We start from the raw sequence: 26,584 nt of genomic DNA, 5'->3' as shown, positions 1-26,584 counted from the left end.
CCTAATTGTTAATCTGGCCCTGCCAAGGATCATCAGCCTCTTAAGTGCAGCATCCTAGCCTTCTTTTGAAAACTCAGCCTGCCCTAGGAGTATGTTGTGGCTGTGCCAGGCATGCTCTAGCAGAAGCATGAAAAGCCCCATCTGTATGCAGATACCTTCCCCCGAGTTATTCCGCATGAGCAATCCAATATGTGACAGAAGTTCTACAGTTTTGTTCAATCATATACAGATCAAAACGAATACACTCGCCCTGAAAGTGAAATAAAGGAATAAGAAATATGTGCCTTGAAGTTTTAATATATTGGGAACATCTATACAAGCCTCACTGATTATGAACAAAAGGGAAGGTTAGGAAAGCTATGTTAGTGTTATGGGTACTGGGCACACATCACATGATGTGAGAGATACACATCTCCCAGCAAATTCAGGCTGAAAAAGCAGCCACAGACAGTGTGGTTCAAGGGACTTGGTGATACCAAGCTAGCTACACCAGGCCATTTCCATAGCAGTGAAATTCCACACCCTGATGTTTTTAAAACTGTGCATTATGTGAAATTTTCTGCAGTAGATTTTTCCTCACCTGAAGTTTTCTCCTACTTACCCTGCATTTTCAGACCCCCCCCCCCCCCCCCCCCGTTTTAGCGAGTTCCAAAAATGTGGGGTAAGATGGAGAAAACTTCAGGTTTGCAACTGGTGAGGAAAAATCTACTGCAGAAAATTTCCTGTAACATGGAGTTTTTAAAACATCAATTGGGGAATTCCACTACTGCGGAAATGGTCCCATTGTCTCCTCCTGGGCTACTGCCACCAGGGTCCCTATCAAGTCACCGCAGTGTGTCAGTGTTCTCATTCTTGTGCCTCACCAAGCAATTGCTTGGGTGCCTAGGTCCACAGGGCCTCCTTGAAGTAGTTTGTGGACATAGCATTGGGGCAGGGGATTTTCACCTTTTCCTTTTACACACCGTTTGCTTCCATTAAAAGTGGTCTTCTCTATGGTTTGGAATAAACGTGTGGAAAAGAGATAAATAATATTACTTGGGGGTGGAATTCTAGGAGGAGCTCCTTTTCATATTTAACCACACATCCCTGATGTAGCCAGTCCTCCAAGAACTTACAGAGCTATGGTTGCCAATCCCCAGGTGGGGGCAGGGGATCCCCCGGTTTGGAGGCCCTCCCCCCGCTTCAGGGTCATCAGAAAGCGGGGGGAGGGGAGGGAAATGTCTGCTGGGAACTGTATTATTCCCTATGGAGATTTATTCTCATAGAAAATAATGGAGAATTGATCCGCGGGTATCTGGGGCTCTGGGGGGGCTGTTTTTTGAGGTAGAGGCACCAAATTTTCAGTATAGCATCCAGTGCCTCTCCCCAAAATACCCACCATGTTTCAAAAAGAATGGACCAGGGGGTCCAATTCTATGAGCCCCAAAAGAAGGTGCTCCTATCCTTCATGATTTCCTATGGAAGGAAGGCATTGAAAAGGTGTGCCGTCCCTTTAAATGTGATGGCCAGAACTCCCTTCGGAGTTCAATTATGCTTGTCACAGCCTTGATCTTGGCTCCGCCCCTAATGTCTCCTGGCTCCACCCCCAAAGTCTCCTGGCTCCACCCCCAAAGTCCGCAGATATTTCTTGAATTGGACTTGGCAACCCTATACAGAGCTCTTAGGACAGGGCCTACTGTAAACTCCAGGAGGATTGGGTATATCAGGGGTGTGTGGCCTAATATGCAAAGGAGCTCCTACTTGAATTCCACCCATGATGTTATTCTTTGTGAACAAGAATCAGGGCATAGATCTGGGATATTTATTTTGTTTGTTAATCCTTCTTTGAACATTAAATAATTGTTATATTAAACTAAATTCAAGTCCAGATGCACTTTAGAAGCAAACATTTATTTTTATCCTGCCCTTCCCACAAATTGGCTCAGGGCGGGTTACAAACACTCATTATAAGACATAAAAATAGCTTAAAACTATAACAACTCCAACAGATGGCATTCAGACTGTTTCATACTATGTTGATGGTGTCCTGGTGTTGATTTTAGTCACTTTCCACAAGACCTTTGGGGTATGAGCTTTCTAGAGTCAAAGTTCTCTTCATCAGAGCTTTGACTCTCTAAAGGTCATCCCCCTGATAATCATGTTGGCCTTTAAGGTCCTAAAGGTAAAGGTAGTCCCCTGTGCAAGCACCAGTCATTTTCAACTCTGGGGTGACAGTGCTTTCACAGCAAATGGTTATATTCAGCAATGTGAGTAAATTGCCCCAGTGAGATCACAAAAGTGTATGCTTTTCAACTGTTTATTTTAGCTGCTTTGTGAGAGTGTGTGTGTTCACTTTCATTTAATGGAAGTGTAGCCAGCTGCTGGGGGATGAGGAAATGAAGACTGTATTCAGGGGAACTGCACTGCTGTATATTTATTTATTTTAGGAAACTGGAAAGTCTCCTGGCTCCACCCCCAAAGTCCCCAGATATTTTCTGAGTTGGACCTGGCAACCCTAACTCTAATCCAACTGTTGTACTGCAGATCAACATGGCTACTCTTTATATAAAATTATAAGGAGATGGTATCTGGCACTTCTGAAATCGCAGCGCCTCTGGCCCCAGTACTCCCAAGTTATGACAAAAAGACTGTGGTGACGACGGTTTCTTTTTACACAGTTGGTAGCATTGCCCCAAGACTTCACAGTTCTGGGGGAAGGCATTAATTCAGATACAAAACACTACAGGATATAAAATCTGATTTAAACTACTGACAGTTTTATTGGAACGGTTTGTGCAAAACGATACCTGAAATAAGATTTGAGTTCATTTTGTTGTTCTGGATGACTGCTAAATTTCTAGTCACAGTGTTTTGGGAAAAATAAAATTACCTTTGCTTTTTAAAACTGGTATCTTAAGATATGGGATGTCTAGATCTTGGACAAAATATCCTCTCAGCTCAAAATTATCAACAATTATTGGAAAATCTTAGCAACAGATCCACAATAGTCCTTTGAAATATGGCTCCAGATCTAGAGTATTTTAAATATTTTCACTGATCACCCAAATTGCATTTGATGTGATTATATAAATGCTCCGTGATCTAAGTATGTCTGTGTTGGAACACCACTGGTTACAGTTATTGTTATTAGTCCTTCTTTCATTAATTAACTTTTACTTATGTTCTCTATAATGTGTTATTGCAGTTATTGCTATTATCTATACAGATTGCTATTGAGTATCCGTCATTGTCTGCCACCGTGGCTAAGGGATTCACAAGGGACCCTTATTTTGACACTATTTATTTGTGTTAAACTTTGGTCTCCCTCCTGAATCTCTTAGCCATGGCAGTGGAAAATGACAGACACCCATATTTTACCTGTCTGCAGCTAGCAGAAGATTTAGCGGGTTGGAGGAAGAGAATTTCTGTTAGCAAAAGGGAAAAAGTTAATTCCTTTCTCTTAGCACCAGTACCTCAATACAATCTCTCTCTTTCCAACTCACCCACCCCCCATAACTGCTAATCTGAAAGTTAAATCAAGACATCCAATGATATCTCTGGCCAAAAAAATCCCAATTTTTTAAAAAATCCCCTCTGCTGTAAACTCTCAGGAAAATTTGAAATCAGTATTCGTCTCCACATACAGAAGAGGAGGCCATTAATACCAATCTGCCTTAAAGGATTAATTTACAGTTTAATGAGAGATTGTGTATGAATTGATTTGAACACTCAGGAGCATGATATTAAATGCCACACGTTGCTGTGATGAAGCACCACTTACCCAGCTAATCCACCGAAAATCTCAGTGACGTAGGAATAATCCCCTCCTGATTTAGGGATGGTAACGCCTAACTCCGCATAGCACAGCGACCCAAGAGCCGAGATTCCTCCTCCAAGCACCCAGATGACAAGAGCAAGGCCCACGGACCCGGTGTGCTCTAGTACTCCTTTGGGTGAAATGAAGATGCCGGAACCAATGATATTACCTGGAAGGAAAAGTCAGAGGAAAGAGTAAATGAGTATACATCATAGAATGATTCTATTTATGATGTGTGTTCCCTGCAGCATCTGTCTATTTGATTTTACACTAACCCTTCTCCAAGAAGTTCAGGGCAGTATATATGGCATATGCCTTCCCATTTTGTCTGCACAACAGCCCTGTGAGGTAGGTTAGGCTAAGAGAGACTGTTTGGCTGAATGTCATCCAGTGAGTTGCATGTCTGAATGGAAACCAGGTCTCCAAGATCTTAGTCTGCCACTCTAAATAATCACATCACACCAACTTACACTGTCAACTGTTTCCCTAAGACAGGGGTGTCAAACATGTGATCCGGGGGCCGAATCAGGCCCTTGGAGGGCTCCTATCAGACCTCCAAGCAACCGGCTGTCATCTGCTTCCTTCTCCCTCTCTCTTGCTTTCTTCTGCACCACAGCTTGCTTTGCAAGGTTTGCTCAATTGCTCAGGAGCTACAGAGCTCAATTTTCTCCATTGGCCGAGGCTCCTCCCTTGGGGAGAAAGGAGAGGAGGGATAGCTTGCTTTGTCACGCGCTCTCAATCGCACAGCAGAGCTACTGAGTCAAGCCTCTCTTCCTTCTATTGGCTGGGCTCCTCCTCCCCCTCAAGGAAGGAAAGAGCCAGAGCTTCCTTTTCCCAGTTCCCTGGATCCCATGGGGAAGCTACAAAGAAAGCACCTTTAAGTTCAATGAGTGCTAATGTTTTAAGATTTTTTTTTTTAAAAAAACATTCTAATTGTGTTTGTCTGTGTCCTTTATAAAATGTATGTATTTGCTACCTAATCTTAAATAGGTACACACGTGGCCCGGTCCGACATGGCCCGGCCCAGTATAGCCTGGCCCGACTCATTTATGTCATATTTGGCCTTTATAATAAATGAGTTTGACACGTCTGCCCTAAGGCATTCTGTATCAGCTGCCACTTCTAGACTGTCTTCAAGGGCAACCCCATATCTAGGGATAGGCATGGGCCAGTTTGTGATGAATTTTGGCTGGTTTGTGGTTCATTAAATTAGGTTTGTGGCAGGTCAGCCTGCCTGAACTTTCCACAAACTTTAAAGCTGTTTGTGGAGGTTCATGCTGGTTCATGAATAGATACATTTCCAGACAGACCATCTCCTCTCAAACAAAATGTTTACAAACTTCAAAGTAATGGGTGTGTGAAATTTTCCAGCTTTAGAAACACTTGTCGGTTTTAAACTAGTCATGTCCCCCCCCCCCCCGACACACCTTTGCAGGCCTTCCTTTTTTGCACAGAGATTGCAAAATCTCACCCCCCTTGCTTGGATTTGTGACTCTGTACTTTGAGATCAGTCCTTTTAAGCTTGCAGTTCCAGTGACACTGGGTTCTGCTGGGCACTCTGTACATTGTACTGGTTTTGCTGGGCTTACAAGCCCCCTCCTCCCCATGTTTGGAGTGTGATTCTATGCTAGACATTAGTCCTGTTAATCTGGCATTGCCACAATGGTGCTGAGTTCTGCTGGGCATTAGAGCCAGTTTGGTGTAGTGGTTAAATGCATGGACTCTTATATAGGAGAACCAGGTTTGATTCCCCACTCCTCCACTTGCAGCTGCTGGAATGGCCTTGGGTTAGCCATAGCTTTTGTAGGAGATGTCCTTGAAAGGGAGTTTCTGTGAGAGTTCTCTCAGCCCCACAAACCTCACAGTGTGTCTGTTGTGAGGGAAGAAGATAAAGGAGATTGTAAACTGCTCTGAGTCTCTGATTCAGAGAGAAGGGCGGGGTATAAATCTGCAATTCTTCTTCTTCTACATTGCACTGGTTCTGCTGGACTTGCAAAAATTCCCCATCTCTAGGGATGGGCATGGAATGTGAAAATGGTGGGGGTTTTTGTTTCATGGTTTGTTGGTTTGTCTGAGCCAGTGGTTTAATTTTTCTGAACGAATTGTGGTTCATTGGTTCGTTTGGTTTGGGAGGGCTAGAAAACACCAGCATGATGATGTCACCCAGAAGTGATGCTATCACATGAGGCACATTTGCTGGGGCTATGTGCATCATTTCCAGGTGATGTCATCACACCAGGCATGTCGCAGCATGCGAGGAGGATCCCCTGCTGATAATGACACAGACAAATCACCCCCAAAACAAGCCACTTTGTTTTGCAAGTCATGTTTAGTGCAAGTACCCGAACCGATTCTGAACAAACCACAAATTGGCTATTTTAGGCACAAACCATGATTCATACTTAGATTCGTGTCCATCCCTACCCACCACCTTCAGTTTCTATTGCACTGCAGAGATTTTCTGGTTTGACCTTAGTCCTGTTTGGTTTGCACTGCCACAGTGGCACTGGTTCTGCTGGGCACTGCCTCTTGCTTATTTTGCTGCCCCCCCCTCCATTCTTTGGGGGGGCCATAACTCAGACCCTGTAAATCTAATCCTCATCAAACTTGGAGGTCAAGTAGAGGAGAGTCACCCAGAGATCCCCTGTGAGTTTGGTGTCTCTAGCACACTGGGGGCTGTTCTACTGCACGGCAAACCTCACAATCTGAACTGAACTACATTTTCCCAGTTCGTGCCCATCCCTGCCCATGTTTGGCTAACATAGTAAGTATTAATTTGTATACTGATTTTTTTTAACATGCAAAGCACCTTTTAGTTATTTTCTCAAGGCAATACGACACATTATGTTTGAAATCTTTGATCAGATCTCCAAATACATAATTAACATCTTTTAAAAGATGTGTTAGGTCCACCTTCTTACCCCAATCTGAATCACAGCCATAATGCTGGGGTTGGTTGGAGGAGAGTTAACCCCTTCCCTCCTGCATCATTGCCTATCAACAGGAATTGAGCGCAACCAGCAGTAAAAGCATGGCGACTATAGAACCTTGATAAAATAGCAAACTCAGTATTAAAACAATGAAAAAAGAAGAAATGTTACAGGGAAAATGCATATCCATTACAAGTAGGAGAAAATAAAATTATCTTTACCTAGTGTTTAAAAGCTGTCAACATAAATGCCCGCCTAGTGGGCTTTAGGGTATGCCATAACAGGGGAGCCACCATTGAAAAGGCCCTGTCCCTGGTTGCCACCCGCTTGTCTTTTCAAAGAGGGGAGACCCAAAGCAACATGTAATAAACATTCATGTGACAACCAACCCAGCTACCTTGATGTAAACCATTTGCAAATTGGCACCGTAACTGTCAATCACAACATAATCTTAGAAAAAGGCAGCACAATTGCTCTGAACTTCTCCCATCCATTTCTCCTGTGCAAGACTTATTCTTTAGTGGACACTTTAAAAAATCTTTCAAAGCATGGAGATATCAGTAGGCCTGTTCCCCATATAGTTGTCTAGGGCTGCTTGTGAAGCTGAATTCTTGGTGCTTGGGGGGGGGGCAACAGTGGGAGGGCTTTTAGTGTCCTGGCCCCACTGATGGACCTTCTGATGGCACCTGTTTTTTTGCCACTGTGTGACACAGGGTGTTGGACTGGATGGCTCATTGGCCTGATCCAACATAGCTTCTCTTATGTTCTTATGAATAGGTGACCTGCTTACTAATGGAGAGGAGAGAGAGGGTCAGGGAAGATGGCTGGCTAGCTCAAGGTCAGCATGGTCTAGTAATTACAGCATCAGGGTAGGATCTGGAGGACTAAGGTTCAGATCTCCTCTCTGCCACAGAAGCTTTCTGAGTGACCTTGGGCTACTCACATGCACTCAACCTGACTTATCTTACAGGTTGTTGGAAGGATAAAAATGGAGGAGGAAAGACAGTTGTAGGCCACTGTGGGTCTCCACTGGGGAGAAAAGTGGGATATATATGGAGTAAAAACAAATAAATGACAGGCTGGCTGCAGACAAAAGATCCAACAGTGTTCTGATGATGCCATCTGCTCAGGCAAAGATTGGCAAATGCCACACTATGCAACATCTTCTTTTCTCATTTGAGCACTGCTTCCAGCACTTTTCCTTTTGGATGAAAGTGCCAAATGGCACCAAAACATAAGGCATTCCCAGAAGAATGGGCTCTAACTGATAACTCCAGAACAATTCATTTACCACCTGAGCCATTCTAAACAAAGGCACACAGCACAAGAGACCATGTTGGGGAAGGTTTAGAGATGGATTACACTTACAGAAGAAGAATTTTCTCGAAACAACTAAGAGATAGGGCGTTTATAAAGAGGCATTAGGAATTTTAATCTAACAACCGAGCAGCTTTCTGGCGAAGATTTTCAGACCTGGACAGGGGAATTCTCATTAATATTCAGAAGAACCTTCTCAAAGGAAGACAGTCCCCCCTGGGTGGAATGCTAAACTAGTCTGAGAAAACCTGACATTTCAGAGCCTGGAAGGAGAACAGCTATGCTAATAGGCTGGACTCTAAACAACAAGTGATGTCCCGACAGATCCAGTGACTTCCTTTCAAGGGTTGCAGGTTACATAAGGAAAAACAGGGAGGGGGTGAAAAGGCCTCCTAGGCCCAAGTGGTAGGTTTTCCACAAAAAGCAATGATACTGTGGTCAGATGCTCTGTGTCACTGGTTACATCAATACATGATATCTGGAAGATTCAGGAGAAAACTAAAACTGAGAAAACAATAATAATTTAGAATAAAGAAAACAAACAATAATTTAGAATAAAGTAAGAGTCCAGTAGCACTTTTAAGATCAACGAAGTTTTATTCAAGGTATAAGCTTTCATGTGTACAGACACACTTCTTCAGATACAATGAAATGGGAGAAAAGCATTCAAATTTATACACAGGATTTGAAAAAAAATGAATTAGCATATAACATGATGTAGACATTTTGAGACAAAGCAGGGACAGCAAGCCAAGTACACAGAGCCAACAGCTGTAGGGATTCAGTTAAGAGGAAACAACATTTAATGTAATAAAAATGCCAAAACAGGAGATAAGTGTGTAAGAGAAACTTTTTTAATTGTGGGAAAGTTAACTTTTTGATGCCTATCTCTGCCTCCCCTCAAGTGTGGTGACAATCACTATGCAATGCTCTAAATATTGTACCAATATGTTGTTCTTATAGGTGCTGTCTAAAAAGAATCTTATCCTATATATTGCGTTCTATTACAAACAGTATTCCGGTATATTATTCAAAAGGGAGAAAAGAGAGAGAGAGAGTTGCTTCAAACCAACATGGCTACCCAGGGCTTTCTTTGTAGAAAAAGCCCAGCAGGAACTCATTTGCATACTAGGCCACACCCCCTGACATCTCCATCTCAAGGAGAGCCAGTTTGGTGTAGTGGTTAAGTGTCTTATCTGGGAGAACCAGGTTTGATTCCCCACTCCTCCACTTGCACCTGCTAGCATGGCCTTGGGTCAGCCATAGCTCTGGCAGAGGTTGTCCTTGAAAGGGCAGCTGCTGTGAGAGCCCTCTCCAGCCGCACCCACCTCACAGGGTGTCTGTTGTGGGGGAGGAAGGTAAAGGAGATTGTGAGCCGCTCTGAGACTCTTCAGAGTGGGGGGCGGGATATAAATCCAATATCTTCTTCTTCTTCCAATATCTTCATTGTTTGGCACAGGGCTTTCTTTGTAGAAAAAGCCCAGCAGGTACTCATTTGCATATTAGGCCATACCTCTTATGCTATTAAGATCATGCTTGTCCTTTTGGGGTCTAGCTCTTTCTAGTTCTTTTGTGTGAAAACAGCAGACTGCTATGACTGAAGTAATTTGCCTCCTTCCTGGCTGACGGTGCTGTAAAACTGCTGTAAAGTACACTTCTGATAGCTGAAGTAAGACACAACAACAAAGAACTAAAGTTCCTTCTGCTTTTACCAGTAAGGCAATGAAATTCATGTTTCTGTGTGCATCCCCAAGTATGCAGGAAAAGGTTCTCTCTTTTTTTGTTAAAAAAAGACTACCAGCAACAGCCTGATCATAACTGAACATGGTCACTGTCCTTCAGAACAATGCTAAGGGCAGCTGAACAATAGTTGGGGGCAGGGAACACAGAGTGAGGAGGATACATTGGCCTACTTAAGATGCAGTATCTCAAAGAAAAGGGATTTGGACTGGGGAGAAGTTTCCCAATCATTTATTCCCTTGCCTTGTAATTCCTTACAAGCTAATGGGTGACACCTGGTAGGAGTCCAGGTAGAGTGGCACTATGATGTGATGTCACTTCTGGGAGAAACCTGGAAGTGACATCATACCTCTTTAGAAATCACTGGTGATTCCTAGAGTGAACTGACATCATTTTTGAGTTTTGCCCAAATGTTATATCACACTGTTGCCTGATCGAAATTTTTTTTACAGTATTTTTATCCTGCTGGCCACAGGAATTGCAAGAGGAAGTGGAAGCTGAGGGTAGGGCATCCCCCATCCCCACAGATAAACTGGGAAGCCTTTTCCAGGCTCCAAAACAGCGCTAGATGAAAACACGATGGCATATATTTAGCCAGGCACTTCCTCCAACAAAATGGCAGAAGAAGAGAATGATTATTTCTGCCAATTCCTCCCTCCCATTGGCTGGCAATGAGCAAGAGGAAGGGGAACAGGGACAATGACACCAGTTCCAGGTTTTCATGAGTCCACCCCACACTGCATGGTCAAGAGGTGGTGGAGACAATATGTGGATAGCGGGAGGTTTCTATTTTGCCCCTGTGCTAGGGTTCCCAACATCCCAGAGGTGGCTGGAGAACTCCTGGGATTACAGCTGATCTCTAGGCAACAGAGATTAGTTCCTCAGGAGAAAATGGCCGCTTTTGGAAGCTGGATTCTATGACATCACACCCTATTGAAGTCCCTCCCTCCCCAAACCCCACCCTCCTCAGGCTCCACCCCCCAAAAAATCTCCAGGTATTTCCCAACTGGGAACTTCTAGATCTACTCTATGCTGAAAATGAGGGTTTAGAACATAAGAACATAAGAGAAGCCATGTTGGATCAGGCCAATGGCCCATCCAGTCCAACACTCTGTGTCACCACTCTTTGGGTGAAGAAGTACTTCCTTTTATTTGTTTTAACCTGACTGCTCAGCAATTTAATTGAATGCTCATGAGTTCTTGTATTGTGAGAAAGGGAGAAAAGGACTTCTTTCTCTACTTTCTCCATCCCATGCATAATCTTGTAAACCTCTATCATGTCACCCCACAGTCGACGTTTCTCCAAGCTAAAGAGCTCCAAGCCTTTTAACCTTTCTTCATAGGGAAAGTGTTCCAAACCTTTAATCATTCTAGTTGCCCTTTTCTGGACTTTTTTCAGTGCTATAATATCCTTTTGAGGTGCAGTGACCAGAATTGTACACAGTATTCCAAATGAGATCCCACCATCGATTTATACAGGGGCATTATGATACTGGCTGATTTGTTTTCAATTCCCTTCCTAATAATTCCCAGCTTGGCGTTGGCCTTTTTTATTGCAATCGCACACTGTCTTGACATTTTCAGTGAGTTATCTACCACGACCCCATGATCTCTCTCTTGGTCAGTCTCTGCCAGTTCACACCCCATCAACTTGTATTTGTAGCTGGGATTCTTGGCCCCAATGTGCATTACTTTGCACTTGGCCACACTGAACCTCATCTGCCACGTTGACGCCCACTCACCCAGCCTCAACAGATCCCTTTGGAGTTCCTTACAATCCTCTCTGGTTCTCACCACCCTGAACAATTTAGTGTCATCTGCAAACTTGACCACTTCACTGCTTACTCCCAACTCCAGATCATTATGAACAAGTTAAAGAGCATGGGACCCAGTACTGAGCCCTGCGGCACCCCACTGCTTACCGTCCTCCACTGTGAAGACTGCCCATTTATACTCACTCTCTGCTTCCTATTAATTAGCCAGTTTTTGATCCACAAGAGGACCTGTCCTTTTACTCCATGACTCTCGAGCTTACTAAGGATCCTTTGATGAGGAACTATCAAAAGCTTTCTGGAAGTCAAGGTAAACAACATCTATTGGTTCCCCTTTGTCCACATGTTTGTTCACCCCCTCAAAGAACTATAACAGGTTAGTGAGGCAAGATCTTCCCTTACAGAATTCATGCTGAGTATTCCTCAATAACCCGTGTTCATCAATGTGCCTACTCATTCTGTCCTTGATAATGCTTTCTACCAACTTTCCCGGTATTGAAGTCAGACTGACTGGCCAGATCTCCTCTGGAACCCTTTTTAAAGATGGGGGTGACATTTGCTACCTTCGAATCCTCAGGAACAGATTTCAATGAAAGATTACATATTTTTGTCAGGAGAGCCACAAGTTCAATTTTGAGTTCTTTCAGAACTCTTGGATGTATGCCATCCGGACCTGGTGACTTATTAGTTTTTAATTCATCAATCAGTTGTAGGACCTCCTCTTTTGTCACCTCAATTTGACTCAGGTCTTTCAACACCCCTTCCAAAATTAGTGGTTCTGGAGCGGGGAAATACTTCTCATCTTCCTCTGTGAAGACAGAGGAAAAAAATGCATTCAGCTTCTCAGCCATTTCCCTAGTCTCCTTCAGTAATCCTTTTACCCCTTGGTCATTCAAGGGCCCCACTGCCTCCCTGGCTGGTATCCTGCTTCTAATATATTTGAAGAAATTTTATTGTTGGTCTTTATGTTTTTTGCAATATGCTCCTCATAGTCCCTTTTTGCCTGCCTGATCACAGTCTTGCATTTGTTTTGCCACAGCTTTTATTAATCTCACTTAGACTAGCTTTCCACTGCTTAAAGGAATCCTTCTTACCTTTTACAGCTTCCATTACTTTGTTTGTTAACCATGCAGGCCTTTTCTTATACCTGTTTGTGTCTTTCCTAACTTGTGGTATATATTTTATCTGAGCTTCTAGGATTGTAGTTTTAAATAGCCTCCAAGCTTCTCCATGGGTTTTGACTGTATTTATCTTTCCTTTCAGTTTCCTCTTCACATGCCTCCTCATTTCAGAGAATTTACCACTTTTAAAGTTAAACTTGGTTGTGCTGGTCTTTTGGGGCAACTCCCTATTTATACAAATGGTGAAATCAATAATGTTATGGTCACTGCTCCCAAGCGGTGTGATCACTTTTACATCTTTTACCAAGTCTTCGGCATTACTTAGGACCAAATCCAGGATCGCCCCACCCCTGGTAGGTTCAGAGACCATCTGCTCCATAGCACAGTCATTGAGAGCATCTAGAAACTCAATCTCTTTCTCTCGGCCTGAACACATATTGACCCAATCAATCTGCAGGTAGTTAAAATCACCTATTATGACACAGTTTCTACGTTTAGCTGCTACCTTTAATCCTTCCATCATGTTATAATCATCCTCTATTTTTTTGATTTGGTGGGCGATAACAAACTCCCATAGTTAAATTTCCTTTTGGGCCCTCTATTTCGACACAAAAGGTTTACTGATTTCCAGAGCAAAAGTGAGGGGCTGTAAGGCTGCCAACCTCCAAGTGGGGCCCAATGTTCTCCCAGCATTACAACTGACTTCCAGATCAGTTCTCCTGGTGGAAATGCCAGCTTTTGAGGGCAGACTCTAGGCATCACATCCCTGCTGAGTAGGCCTTGGGGTGGAGCCAGGGGCAACGATTTGACAAGCATAATTGGACTCCAAAGGTAGTTCTGGCCATCACATTTAAAGGGACCACACATCTTTTAAATGCCTTCCCTCCATTTGAAATAATGAAGGACAGGGGCACCTTCTTTGGGGGCTCATAGAATTGGACCTCTGGTCCAATCTTTTTGAAACTTGGAGGGTGTTTTGAGGAGAGGCACCAGATGCTATGCTGAAAATTTGGTGCCTCTACCTCTAAGAACAGCCCCCCCCCCCCAGAGCCCCAGATACCCACAGATCAATTTTCCATATTCATAGGGAATAATGGAGTGTCCAGCAGACATTTCCCTCCCCCCCCTCCAGCTTTCTGATAATCCTGAAGTGGGGGAAAGGCCACCAAACAGGGGGATCCCCTGCCTCCACCTGGGGATTGGCAACCCTACTCTGACAGCCCAGTTACAATTCCCTGCATTTCACTTTGGGATGAAGGGTCATGTAGAATCAATCAGACATGCAAAACTGGCCCAAGAGGCTTTGGATGTTGCCCCCCCCCCCCCGCAGTTAAATTTTAGATAAAAACAAGGATGATTGGATGAACACAGCATGGAAACAAGGGAAATGGACACTTCAAGCATGAAATCAATATATGAGACTTCGTCTCCATCTGGTGGCCTTGAATGAAAACTAGCCCCATTAATGAATCTTTTAATAGTAATGCTGTTCATGCATCTGCCAAACTTTCCTTTTCATCTTCAACGCAGTAAATAAGACAAAGGAATTTCTCAGAACTCACACAAATACATCGAGAAGAACAACTTTTCACTGTATTGGAGTGAGGAAATTGTACTGATGAAAATGAAAATGAGTGAGTTCAAACAAAATCAAAACCAGAGGGAGGGGGGAATCCCCAGAAACAGAATAATATCACTGAGGTAATACTATTTCCTTGTACATATGTATATGTACACATTTATACAGTCATTATTTGCAGCTCGTAATCTGTTCCTTGCGCTGTAATTCCAAGGATGCCTCTGTGACAGAAAAAGGCACAATGAGAAAAAAACCCCTATTAGATTCCTATGTTTGATACTGATCCCATCTTAAGAATACTGACTTCTTTTTTTTGTCATTCCATGGTACCTACAGATGTTGGTCCCCACATTCTTAATTCTGGCACCTAGAAATTCCAGGATTCCTAGGTGCCAGAATAACATTGATTTGTAACATTAAAACATAAAATAGAGATGGTGCTATTCAATGGACCGCAATTGCTGAAATAAATACTAGCTGGCTTGCTTTCATATGATAAGATGTAGAAGGTATACAGCATTGGCCATGACCTCTATAGGATTCTAGAAAATAACATGAATCTTAGATTCTAATAGGTAGTGCAATCTGCAGATAGTTAAATGTGCAAACTGAGGCCTCACTGACTTTAAACAGATAGTTCTGCAAACATGGGGGACCCCCAGGTTGGCAGAAAAATCTGAAAACTTACAAAAAATACTTTGGGAGTTTAAATACCACCCAAAATAAGTGAGCGTTGTCTGTGCAAGCACAGACAACAATCTCACAACAGGCCTGTGAGACAGACAACAGACTTTTAGACCAATTTCGCACTAGACCTTTAATCCAGGTTTAGCCCTGTCCCCAAACTGACATTCCACACTAAAATAATAGAATCAGAGAAACCAACTCTGTGTCTCTATGATTCTATGATTTTAGTTTAAAATGTCAACTGGGGGACAGGGCTAAACCAGAATTAAAGATCTAAGTGCAAAATTGGTTTTAGGCTGCAATCGCACACCCTAAATAATGCATTTTCAATCCACTTTCAATGCACTTTCCAACTGGATTTTACTGTGTGAACTGGCAATATCCAGCTTGAAAGTGCATTATTTGGTGTGCGTGATCACAGCCTTAGATTCGTTCTGGAGAACTGGCAGCAGCAGAGTCCAGGAGCTACTCTAGATCGGTGTGCAATGGTGGCAGAGTTCAGGAGCCCCTCCAGGTGTGGCGGCAGCATCTAGGAGTTTCTTTGGGCCTGGGCACAGAGGAGTCTGGGAGCTGCTCTGGGCCTGGGCCCAGCAGCAGCAAAGTCTAAGAGCTGCTCTGCACTCAGTACAGCTCTTGGAGACCACCATGGCCAGGCCCAAAGGAGACCTAGAACCATAACAGGGGGGAAAGGATGGATTCTTCTCCTGCAAGTCTCACAGGTCCCTGCTTATCTTTTCTAAATAGTTTGCAGAAATTGCAGCCATGGGGACTTCTGTCTTTGAACTCTTGATTAGAATTCCAGTTAGGGTTGCCAGGTCCAATTCAAGAAATATCTGGGGATTTTTGGGGTGGAGCCAGGAGACGTTGGGGGTGGAGCCAGGAGCAAGTATGTGACAAGCATAATTGAACTCTAAAGGGAATTCTGGCCATCACATTTAAAGAGACTGCACTCCCTTTAAAAATGCATTCCCTCCATTGGAAATAACGAAGGATAGGGGCACCTTCTTTGGGGGCTCATAGAATTGGACCCCCTGGTCCAATCTTTTTGAAACCTGGAGCGTGTTTTCAGAAGAGGCTATGCTGCAGATTTAGTGCCTCTAACTAAAAGAAAAAAGCTCACCCAGAGCCCCAGATACCCATGGATCAGTTCTCCATTATACCCTATGGGAATCAGTCTCCATCAGAAATAATGGAGTGCCCAGCAGGCATTTCCCTCCGCACCTTTCTGATGACTCTGAAGCAGGGGGAGAACCTCCAAACCAGGGGATCCCCTGCCCCCAACTGGGAATTGGCAAACCTAATTCCAGTTAAGACTGACTGTTCTTTAAAGGCTACAGATGTGGTACTTGCAGCTGATCTTGCTGTTCCATGATTTTCCTCTTAACTCTCCGTAGGAAATGCAATCTGTCACCCAGAGGCCCAGGGTAAGCCCTGTTCAACAATCTTCCCCTTTTTAATCTCTTCAAAATGTACTAACACAACAAACCAGTCATAAGTCCATACTTCTTCTCTAACATTGAGCCTTCATGTGGCTGTGAATAACATGAAATAATGAAGAAATAGATTTTAAGAGAAGCCTGTGGTATATCTGTGTTTCTTCTTGCCTTAAATACACCCGGGTTCTCTGAGTCATGGGCAGGAAAATAGACAGACCCAGTATCCAAGCATGCTTGATACTAAAGAAAAGCCTTTTTGTTCTTAATAACTTTGAAAACTTTCAGCCACAAATCGTTCAAGAGCCGTTCATTCATGTGAAAACATGACCCTGTAGCACTGCCAAAGTTAAGAGGACCTTAGGTGATCTGCTCCAGAATTTCTAGTCATACAAATCCATTCAGGCAGCGACCGCTGCCCCGTTAATGAATGATAACACCCCCGCCAATGTTTTACAAATAAATATAAGGACTCAGTTTTAAACACCCCTATTATCATACCAGGAATTCTGCCCAAGGTCCCCCACATGCGCTGTTACATATTCCTAAACACTGCTTGGTTTGCTGTTTGCCAGACTCTCTTCACTGATTTTTTTTTTAAAAGTCAAGAGGGTGTTCATTGCTCCAGTTATAGGATTTCCAACTCCAGCTTAGGAAATTCCTGAAGATATAGGGGTAGAGCCTGAGGAGGTATATCCTCCCCAACAGGGGTGGAATTCTAGCAGGAGCTCCTTTGCATATTAGGCCACACACCCCTGATGTAGCCAATCCTCCAAGAGCTTACAAAAAAGAGCATTGTAAGCTCCTGGTTGGCTACATCAGGGGTGTGTGGCCTAATATCTAAAGGAGCTCCTGCTAGAATTCCGCCCCTGACCCTTGAAGAGCATTGCGCTCAGTTGATAAAAACCTACTGGTGGTCTACAGCCTGAGAGTCATCTGGCTGTCCTCGACAGGCTCATTGGGTCTACCTGACACCACAGAGCACAACACCCCTAGGACTGTGAGGGCTAGTCCCAGCATCAAAAGAATCTTTAGCAGTGCCAGGTAGGAACTAGCCTCAAAACAGCCTGAGAAGCTGCTGCCCAAAGGAACCTCAGAGGAAGCCAGGAGAACACCAGTGTCTCTACCCCAAGTAGAGCATCATACTGTGTTGTTTGATGTCACTTCCGGTTGTATAACTGGAATTGAGGTCATGCAGCATCACGATGCTCTAGCAGTCTCCCAAATCAACATGGCTTTACTGCAACAGTGCTCCTCCCCTCCCATTTTCCATACAGCACAACACCCCCATGGTCTCATGGAGGGTGTTTTCTGCCCTGGCCCCAACCTGTTGGAACTCTCTGCCAAACAACATCCAGAATTTAATGTAGTTCTGCCAGGTGTTTGAGGACAGTTATGGCTTTCTAGCTGGCTGGCACTCCTGTCTTTCCTTCCTCCCCCCACTCACAAGGCAGTAGTATATTCTGGCAGTCTTATTGCCGTCTTACTGGTTATAGGCTTGTAAAAGTAAAGGTAGTCCCCCTGTGTAAGCACCAAGTCGTTACTGAACCATGGGGGTGATGTTACATCATGATGTTTTCTTGGCAGACTTTTAAAGGGGTGGTTTGCCATTGCCTTCCCCAGTCATCTCCACTTTATCCCTAGCAAGCTGGGTACTCATTTTACCAACCTCAGAAGGCTGTAAGGCTGAGTCAACCTTGAGCTGGCTACCTGAACCCATCTTCTGCCTGGATCGAACTCAGGTCATGAGCTTCGACTACAGTACTGCAGCTTATCACTCTGTGCCATGAGGCTCTTTGTAGGCTTATACTATTATATTAATGTAAATTCATGAACTTTGCTATTTTAAGTGTGCATGTATATGTAGTTTTTTAAACTGATGTATATCACCCTGAGCCCTATTCCATAGGGGAGGGTGGTTTCAAAATCTAATTGTAAAGTAAAGAGGATGGGGTTTGCATCTGGCTGTCCTCGACAGGCTCATTGGGTCTACCTGACACCACAGAGCACAACACCCCTAGGAGTGTGAGGGCCAGACCCAGCATCAAGGGAATCTTTAGCAGTGCCAGGTAGGAACTAGCCTCAGAACAGCCTGAGAAGCTGCTGCCCAAAGGAGGGACTTTAGCAGGGTATAAGGTCATGTGATCCCTCCTCCAGAGCGGCCATTTTCTCCAGTGGAATGATATGGCCCCTATGACTCACTCCAGTAAACACTCTGGCCACAGCATTCTGTACCAGTTGTAGCTTCTGAACAGTCTTCAAGGGCAGCCCCAGGAGAATGCTTGGCCCACAGCTTCTCACTGAGCACAGTGCAGGGGAAGAAAATGGGAGGGGGGAGTGCTGCTGCAGTAAAGCCATGGAGATCTGGGAGACTGCTAGAGCACTGTGATGATGCATGACATCACTTCCAGTTACACAACCAAAAATGACATCATAACAACACAGCACGATGCTCAGCCCTTAGGGCTGCCAAGCCACCGGGCCAGGCGGGGGTTCTCCCACCCTGGAGGTTCCCAACCCACTGACTCACATTGGGCTGGCAGGGGAAACCTCCCTGACGTCGCTGGCACAATGACATCATCCATAAGTGACGTCATTGCGCCGGTGACATTGCACGCCGGCTGCTCTAGGCATTTCCGGGAAAACTCTGGTTTCCCCAGATGCTCTAGCAATTTGGGAGGGAAAACTCTACAGTACAATAGGTATCATAGAGTTTTTCCATCCCAAATTGCTAGAGTGTCCAGGAAAACCATAGAGTTTTCATGGAAATTCCTAAAGAGGCCAGCACGCAATGTTGCCAGTGCGATGATGTCACCTGCAAGTGCTACTCCTATTGAAATCAACGGATGTAGACTAGAGTAACCCTGCATAGGATTTGTGCCGTAAAAGAGGTCACTGTCTAGGCAGAGCTAAACATATGAAGTCCTGCTAAACATATGAAGGCCTAATGCAGGTGTTCAAGTTTTCATTCATAAATGAGAGCCTACGTTCCCAGTGTGTTCAGTGGTGCTGGCTCCCATGTAAACATGCATAGGATTGCAGCTTTAACAGCAGCTGTAACATGAACATGACTTTTGGCTGGATCCTGCACATAGTTCAAACACAGGCATTTGCTCAGAGACCCCTAACAGGAACAGCAAAACAAGTCTTGCATAACAAACATTTCTGTTTTCCTTTGCAAGTGTGCAGTGAACTTACATTCTACAGTTCGCTGCCCAGGAGTCTAATTGAGAAGAGATAATTACCTGTGACTTACATAAAATAAAATATTTCCTCTCTTAGTGGCAACCAAGTGGAGTAAGAATAACCCTAAAATATAAACGAAGGAAAATGATGTTTTAACACTTTCAGGTGTGGTCTACCTAGAAATTTTTAAAAAGTGAGCTCAGCCTACCTGGTTGTTATTAATTTGGGATCTTGTTAAACATTAACATCTTTCTATTTAACCTCTTTTTTAAAAAAATCCCTTCTATTTGGAGGACAGAAAACAATAGCAATATTTAGACAATTACTAAATGTCAGTATATTTTACTTCAACTGAAAGTCTCCTGTTTTATGCTTATGGCATACAGAACTAATAGACAGATAGTGGTGGTCTTGTATCATAGAATCATAGAGTTGGAAGTGACCTCCAGAGTCATCTAGTCCAGGGTCATCTAGTCCAACCATCCACAGGGCAGGTGACATACTTTCTGCCCTGAGGTTGCTTAGGCAGGATGGGCAGGATATAAATAAATAAAATTTCTGAATTAGAATTCCACTCCAACCCCAACCCTGGTTTGACATCCACATGACATTTGTTTCTAATTGTCTAATTTCCCCGGTTTTCTCCTGCTTCACCGTGATCTTTTCTAACTCTTGTTTGATACTCTTTCCAGACAAAGAATCTTTCCATGCAGTGCGGAAGGGAAGGTGTGCATTTTGAAAGACCTCCCATCATTGGTACTATTTTCCTTGCCTCAGCCCCACATATAATCTCTCCTCACACTGCATCACCAGACGATTTACAGGGGCTTCATTAAAAAATTGCAGTTGCTATGCTATAGTGCAATAATGTAACAGGGTGTTTTCGCACTCACGTTTTACTGGCGCCATGACCCTCCTGACGCCGGCGAATCTGCATGGATTTTGCACCAGAAGCGCCGGCGCACCCAGAAGCGCCGGCTACTTCCATCGCTAAGCCAGCGCAAACGTTTTCCTGCATCTTTGCGATTTCCGTTTGCGCTGGCTTAGCGACGGAAGTAGCCGGCGCTTCTGGGTGCGCCGGCGCTTCTGGTGCGAAATCCATGCAGATTCGCCGGCGTCAGGAGGGTCGTGGCGCCAGTAAAACGTGAGTGCGAAAACGGCCACAGTCTATTGCCATGATCCACTAATTTCACTGAATTCCCAGGTTTCATTTTTTTAAAAATGTAACTCTTAAGTCAAGTCCTTTTCTTTGCGGAGATGTAAAGGAAAGATCAGACCTGCCCACATCGGCACTGTTTTCCTTGCTGTTTGGGAGGCAAGCTCCTAATCTCTATGACTCTGGTTGAAGCTAAGCCTCATTTGGTAAATCTTGGGTAAAATGAGTTTACTGATTTTTCACTCCCAAATACAGGGCTTTTCCATATTCTCATTTTCCTTGTGTGTTCCTGTTGCTTTGGGGCTTTTTTCTGTCCTGTGTTTTGCTGCCTTTAGTGGTTGGTTCGATATTACATCACTTTGCATCCAGCAAAAAAACCTGCAGTTTAAATCTGCAAAGAAATTATGCCTCACATATAATACTGAACTGACTACCAGAGGAACCAAAACATGTGTGGAACAGAAAACCGCCCCCCCAAAGTAACAGGAACACACAAGCAAGGAAAAGGAAGGTGCTGAAAACAGTGCCGGATTAAACCCTGTGGAGGTCCGTGCGTGCGTGTGTGGGGGTCCATTTACTACTCTAGTCAGTCGAAATCTCAGGGTGGGGGTCTTGCAAATTATCTCAGAGTCCAAGTGTCTGACCTACTGGCGGCAGCCCCCGCTGCAGCCTGCAGGCACCTTCTCAAAAGCCCCTTTGACAAAGCTGCAGGGGAGAGGCAGAGAGTGGCAAACTTGGCAACAATGCCAGCAGCAGCTGCACCAGGTAAGTTGGGCAAAGAGTGGCTCAGTTGCTGGCTGCGCGTGCAGGCTGGAAGGGCTGCAAGCAGGGGGAAAAGCCAACCCAGGGCCCCTAAAAACATGGGGGCCCATAGGCCAGTGCCTACTCAGCCTATTTGTTAACCCGACCCTGGCTGAAAAGCCCACAGTTTTACTGATTGAACCAGTAGCAATGGCAGCAACAGCTCTCTGCCTTTGGAACAGGTTCTCTGGATTTCTTTGTATGATTTTTTCCCCCTTGCGCAAGTTTCTTGCATAAGTAAAACAGTTCTACCTGGGGAAGACAGACTATGTCTTGCAGGCTTGAGGTATATAATTCCAGCATTCTTCATGGGCTTTGCAAGGGTAGGAATTTCTAATCGGATTATACTGTGTCAAACTTCAGAATTAGATTATTTATGATAATGACAAAACGTTTATTCTCTAACCTGCTACTGAATTGGCTTTGGAACAGAAATGTTTTTTTTTTTTTACCAAACAGCTGATGATTCTGGAAATATGGATTTATTTAGAAGGGGGAGGAAGTGTGACTGCTGAAATCCCTGAAGGAGAGACGCTAATGCTGCGCATTTTCCCCCATACGTTTCCAATGTTGCAAGTTCTAAACTTACATCAAATGAATCAGGATGTTGTATATCAAGTGACAATAAATAGGAAGGTTGATGCAGTGGATAGAATGCTGGGTTAGGACTGGGAAGGCCCAGGTTCAAATTCCAACTTGCCAGCATAACCTACCTCATGAGGTTGTTGTGAGGATACAATGAAGAAGAAAACTCAGCATGCTGCCCTATGTTATCTAAAGTAACAAATGTAATTTCCAGGAAATTCCCAATCCATAGTTGTCATCCCTAATCCAGCCTCCAACATGGGGGTTTCCCGATTGGGCAAATCTCTGCCTCATTTTAGTTCACCAGTTTGATGCTAGGATGCAGGTAAACACAGATAAAGGAGGACAGGAGATCTGCCCTGCTAATGAAGAATACTTCTGCATAACCTGTCAAAATGTCCTTCTATACCAGGGGCCGTCAAACTTGCTTAACGTTAGAGCCACATAGAATAAATGTCAGATATTTGAGAGCTACAAGACATGAGCATCAGATGTTTGGGAGCTGCAAGACAGGAAGGAAGGAAGGAAGGAAGGAAGGAAGGAAGGAAGGAAGGAAGGAAGGAAGGAAGGAAGGAAGGAAGGAAGGAAAATAGATGGGAGAGGGAGGAGGGAGGGAGTGGTGGAAAGGAAGCAACTTTAATTTTAAATGCATTCTCCAAGCTGCCAGCTGGCCTGATGAAGTGATTTAAAAAGAGAAGTGCCTTCTCCAAGCCAGCTAAGAGGGCAATGGGGGCTTCAAGAGCCACACAATTTGTGTGAAAGAGCCACACGTGGCTCCCGAACTGCAGTTTGGCCACCCCAGTCCAGACAATGTAGGACTTCGAAGGTCAATACCAAAACCTTAAAGCAAATCCAGTACTCGATAGGTAGCCAGTGCATATGGCACAGCACCGGCCAAATGCATGAATGCCCTCCCACCCAGGCCATTGCACACAGCCCTGTTTGAGAGTTTGCCCAGAGGGACTTGCGGGGAACAGGATGCTGGACTAGATGAAGCCTGCCTTGGTCTGATGCAGCAAGGTGCTTCTCAGAGGTACCTGATCAATTTTTATCAAGCAAAATGAACACATCTGGGTGGCTGGTTTGTTTTCATTTTGCAGGCCCCAAGAACAGCTCCAGGTGGGGGCAGCCCTGGTTTGGAGGCCCTCCCCCTTTTTCAGGGTCATCAGCAAGCGGGGGGAGGGGAGGGAAATGTCTGCTGGGAACTCTGTTATTCCCTATGAAGACTTATTCCCATAAGAAATAATGGAGAATTGATCTGCGTGTATCTGGGGTGGGGGGGGTGGCACCTGTTTTTTGAGGTAGAGGCACCAAAGTTTCCCTGGGGGCATGCAGACAGACTTGTGACAGGAGCCCAAATTACTCAAGGATGGTGACTAGGCACTTCTGCACCGGCCCACTCTGTGAAAGTCGGGCTTTCTCTAATGAAATGCAAGCCACAGCACTGAACGCTGGCAAGACCTAAGGAGCAGGATGTCAGAAAGAGAAGAATGCAAGAAGAGTCAGAGGAAGTTAAAAAAAAAATTAGAACAGACAAGCTTGAACTGGAGCGCTGAATAGGGAGAGCAGATACAAAAGAAAGCAGGGTCTTGTCCCTTTAATAGCCGGTGAAGGACAGGGGTGAGCAGAGGGCAGCCCAGGGGCTCAGTTTTGGATGCACTGATTTGGTGTCTGCTGAGTTCCTTGCAAAGAATCCTGGCCCGGATGAAGCTTGGTGTGATCTGGCAACAAACTTCTTATGCTCTTCAAGAACGAAGGATGCCTGGAATCGCTCAGCACAGATTAGCTGTGGTAGTGGAAAATGCCATCACGTCGCAGCCAATTTATGGAGACCTCCATGGGTGGAATTCTAGCAGGAACTCTTTTGCATATTCGGCCACACTCCCTATTGTAGCCAATCCTCCAAGAGCTTACAAGACTCTTTTTTGTAAGCTATTGGGGGATTGGCTACATCACGGGGTGGGGCCTAATATGCAAAGGAGTTCCTGCTAGAATTCCACCCCTGGAGACCCCTATGGGGGTTCCAAGGCAAGAGACAAACAGAGGTGGTTTGACATTGCCTGCCTTCAAATAGCAACTTTAGACTTCCTTGGTGGGCCCCCATCCAAGTGCTGATTTAGGCTGACTCTGCTTAGCTTCTGAGATCTGATGAGATTGGGCTAGCCTAGGCTATCTAGGGCAGGGCAGGGATTAGCCAGACCTTTAACTAGAGTTCCTGAGTATGTGCCCATGCTCTGTGAGTTTAACATGCCAGTGGAACACTCACACAAAAGTTCACCTACCCTTGATATAGAACAAGGGTGGCCAAACTGTGGCTTGGGAGCCACATGTGGCTCTTTCACACATATTGTGTGGCTCTTGAAGCCCCACCACCTCGTCAGCCAGCTTGGAGAAGGCATTTCTCTCTTTAAATTAGTTTGCCAAGCCAGCCAAGCTTGGAGAATGCATTTAAAGTTAAAGTTGCCTTCCTTCCACCTCTCCTTCCCTCCCCCCTCTATTTTCCTTCCTTCCTTCCTTCCTTCCTTCCTTCCTTCCTTCCTTCCTTCCTTCCTTCCTTCCTTCCTTCCTTCCTTCCTTCCTTCCTTCCTTCCTTCCTTCCTTCCTTCCTTCCTTCCTCCCTTCTTTCCTTCCTCCCTTCCTTCCTGCTCTCAAATATATGATGTTCATGTCTTGCAGCTCTCAAACTTCTGATGTTTATTCGGTGTGGCTCTTACATTAAGCAAGTTTGGCCACCCCTGGTCTGAACTGACATCTGAGAGATCACCTCTTCCCCTATGCACCCTGAAGGGCTTTATGCTCTCTAAATCAATATCTGCTGGTTGTCCCAGCCCCAAGGGACATCCACCCTGCTGGAACTGTTCCTGTTCTGCAGGGCCTGCAAAACACAGCTGTTCTGCCAGGCCTTCGAATGAGGCAGCGGGCGTCCAAGTTAATTAAATTGGCCTCCCTCACGGAAACATTCCATCTTTTGAAGGCCCACCTAAAGTCTAACAACATTCTTCTGATTTATTGGTTCCAGCTGGAAACTGTATTAATGTCAATCAATCTTGTCTCCTGATCCACGTTCAAGTGGTTTTAACTGTTTTATTGATCTTAAGCTTTGATTTTGTCATGATCCGCCTGAGCCTGTTCGTGGGGTAGGGCGGAATATAAATCCACTGAATGAACTAACAAACAGCCCTCTGTTTCAATTGGGCAATAACCCTCTGCGTGAATGCAACAACCCTCAGCTTCAATTGAACCTCATCCCCGGCAACAGGCATTCAAAGGTTCATTGCCTGAACATGGAAGTGTGATTAACCATCATGGCTCATAGCCATTGGCAAATTATTCTTGATAGATTTGTCTCATCCCCCTTTAATTGATCTGGTGCATTTTTATTCTGCCTTTCCTCCCAGAAGTTGCAAGCAGCACATACGGTTCCCATTTTATCATCACAACATCCCTGTGAGGTAGTTTAAGCTGAAAGAGAAAGAGTTTGATAGTCCCAAGGTCCACCAGTGTCAGGGCGGGGGATCTGAACTCGAGTCACCCAGATCCTAGTCTGGCACTCTAACCAATGCAGCACAATGCCAAATTTTAAAGTGACATCATCAGGGCTTTTTTGTGTAGCAGGAACTCCTTTGCATATTAGGCCACACACCCCTCATGTAGCCAATCCTTCTGGAGCTTACAGCAAGCCCTGTACCGAGAGCCCTATCAGCTCTTGGAGGATTGGCTACATCAGGGGTGTGTGGCCTAATATGCAAAGGAGTTCCTGCTACAAAAAAAGCCCTGGACATCATTATATCGTGTGGCAGGGAATCCAACAAGTGAATTGTGTGTTGTATAAAGAAGTCCTTCCTTTTGCCAGTTGTGAATCTATCATCCATCACTTTCATACTTTCTAATGTTTGTGAGGGTTGACAGGCTGAGGAGAGACAACTGAGAGGTGATATGATCACCATCTTCAAGTATTTGAAGGGCTGTCATAGCGGATGGTGTAGAGTTGTTTTCTGTTGCCCCAGAAGATCAGACCAGAACCAATGAGTTGAAATTAAATTAAAAGAGTTTTCAGCTAAACATTAGGAAGAACTTCCTGAGAGTTAGAGCAGTTCCTCAGTGGAACAGGCTTCCTTGGGAGGTGGTGGACCTTCTTTGGAGGTTTTTAAACAGAGGCTCAATGGCCATTTGACAGCAATGCTAATTCTGTGAACTTAGGCAGATCATGAGAAGGAGGCAGGAAGGGTTGCATCCAGTGTTCCCTCTAAGCTGAGTTAATGTACGTCAGCTCACAGTTTTTTAGCCTTCAGCTCACATGTTTTTGTCTTAGTTCAGGAAGGATGGCTTCAGAGCAAACTAATTTATGCAGTAGCCAAATCACTCATTCACAAGTTTAATGACAGTAGCTCACAGAGTAGAATTTTTGCTCACAAGACTACACCATTTAGAGGGAGCATTGTATCAGTGCTTGGTTCTTGTGGCCCTTTCTTACATGCCCA

At 44.6% G+C, this 26,584-nt stretch overlaps 1 protein-coding gene across 1 annotated transcript in view; it reads right to left on the bottom strand.

Moving 5' to 3' along the window:
- The window catches only part of SLC7A10 (solute carrier family 7 member 10), a 76,634-nt gene that overhangs the window by 30,843 nt on the left and 19,207 nt on the right, over positions 1-26,584 (bottom strand). Inside the window, exon 2 of the mRNA XM_060254372.1 lies at positions 3,761-3,965. Coding sequence (XP_060110355.1) covers positions 3,761-3,965 — 205 coding nt within the window. The remainder of the gene's footprint in view (positions 1-3,760; positions 3,966-26,584) is intronic.

The sequence above is a fragment of the Heteronotia binoei genome, chromosome 14 (assembly GCF_032191835.1).
Source record: "Heteronotia binoei isolate CCM8104 ecotype False Entrance Well chromosome 14, APGP_CSIRO_Hbin_v1, whole genome shotgun sequence".
NCBI classification, from domain to species: domain Eukaryota; kingdom Metazoa; phylum Chordata; class Lepidosauria; order Squamata; family Gekkonidae; genus Heteronotia; species Heteronotia binoei.
Note: the sequence above shows the minus strand (reverse complement) of the source record. Positions and strands in the feature narration are given on the sequence as shown.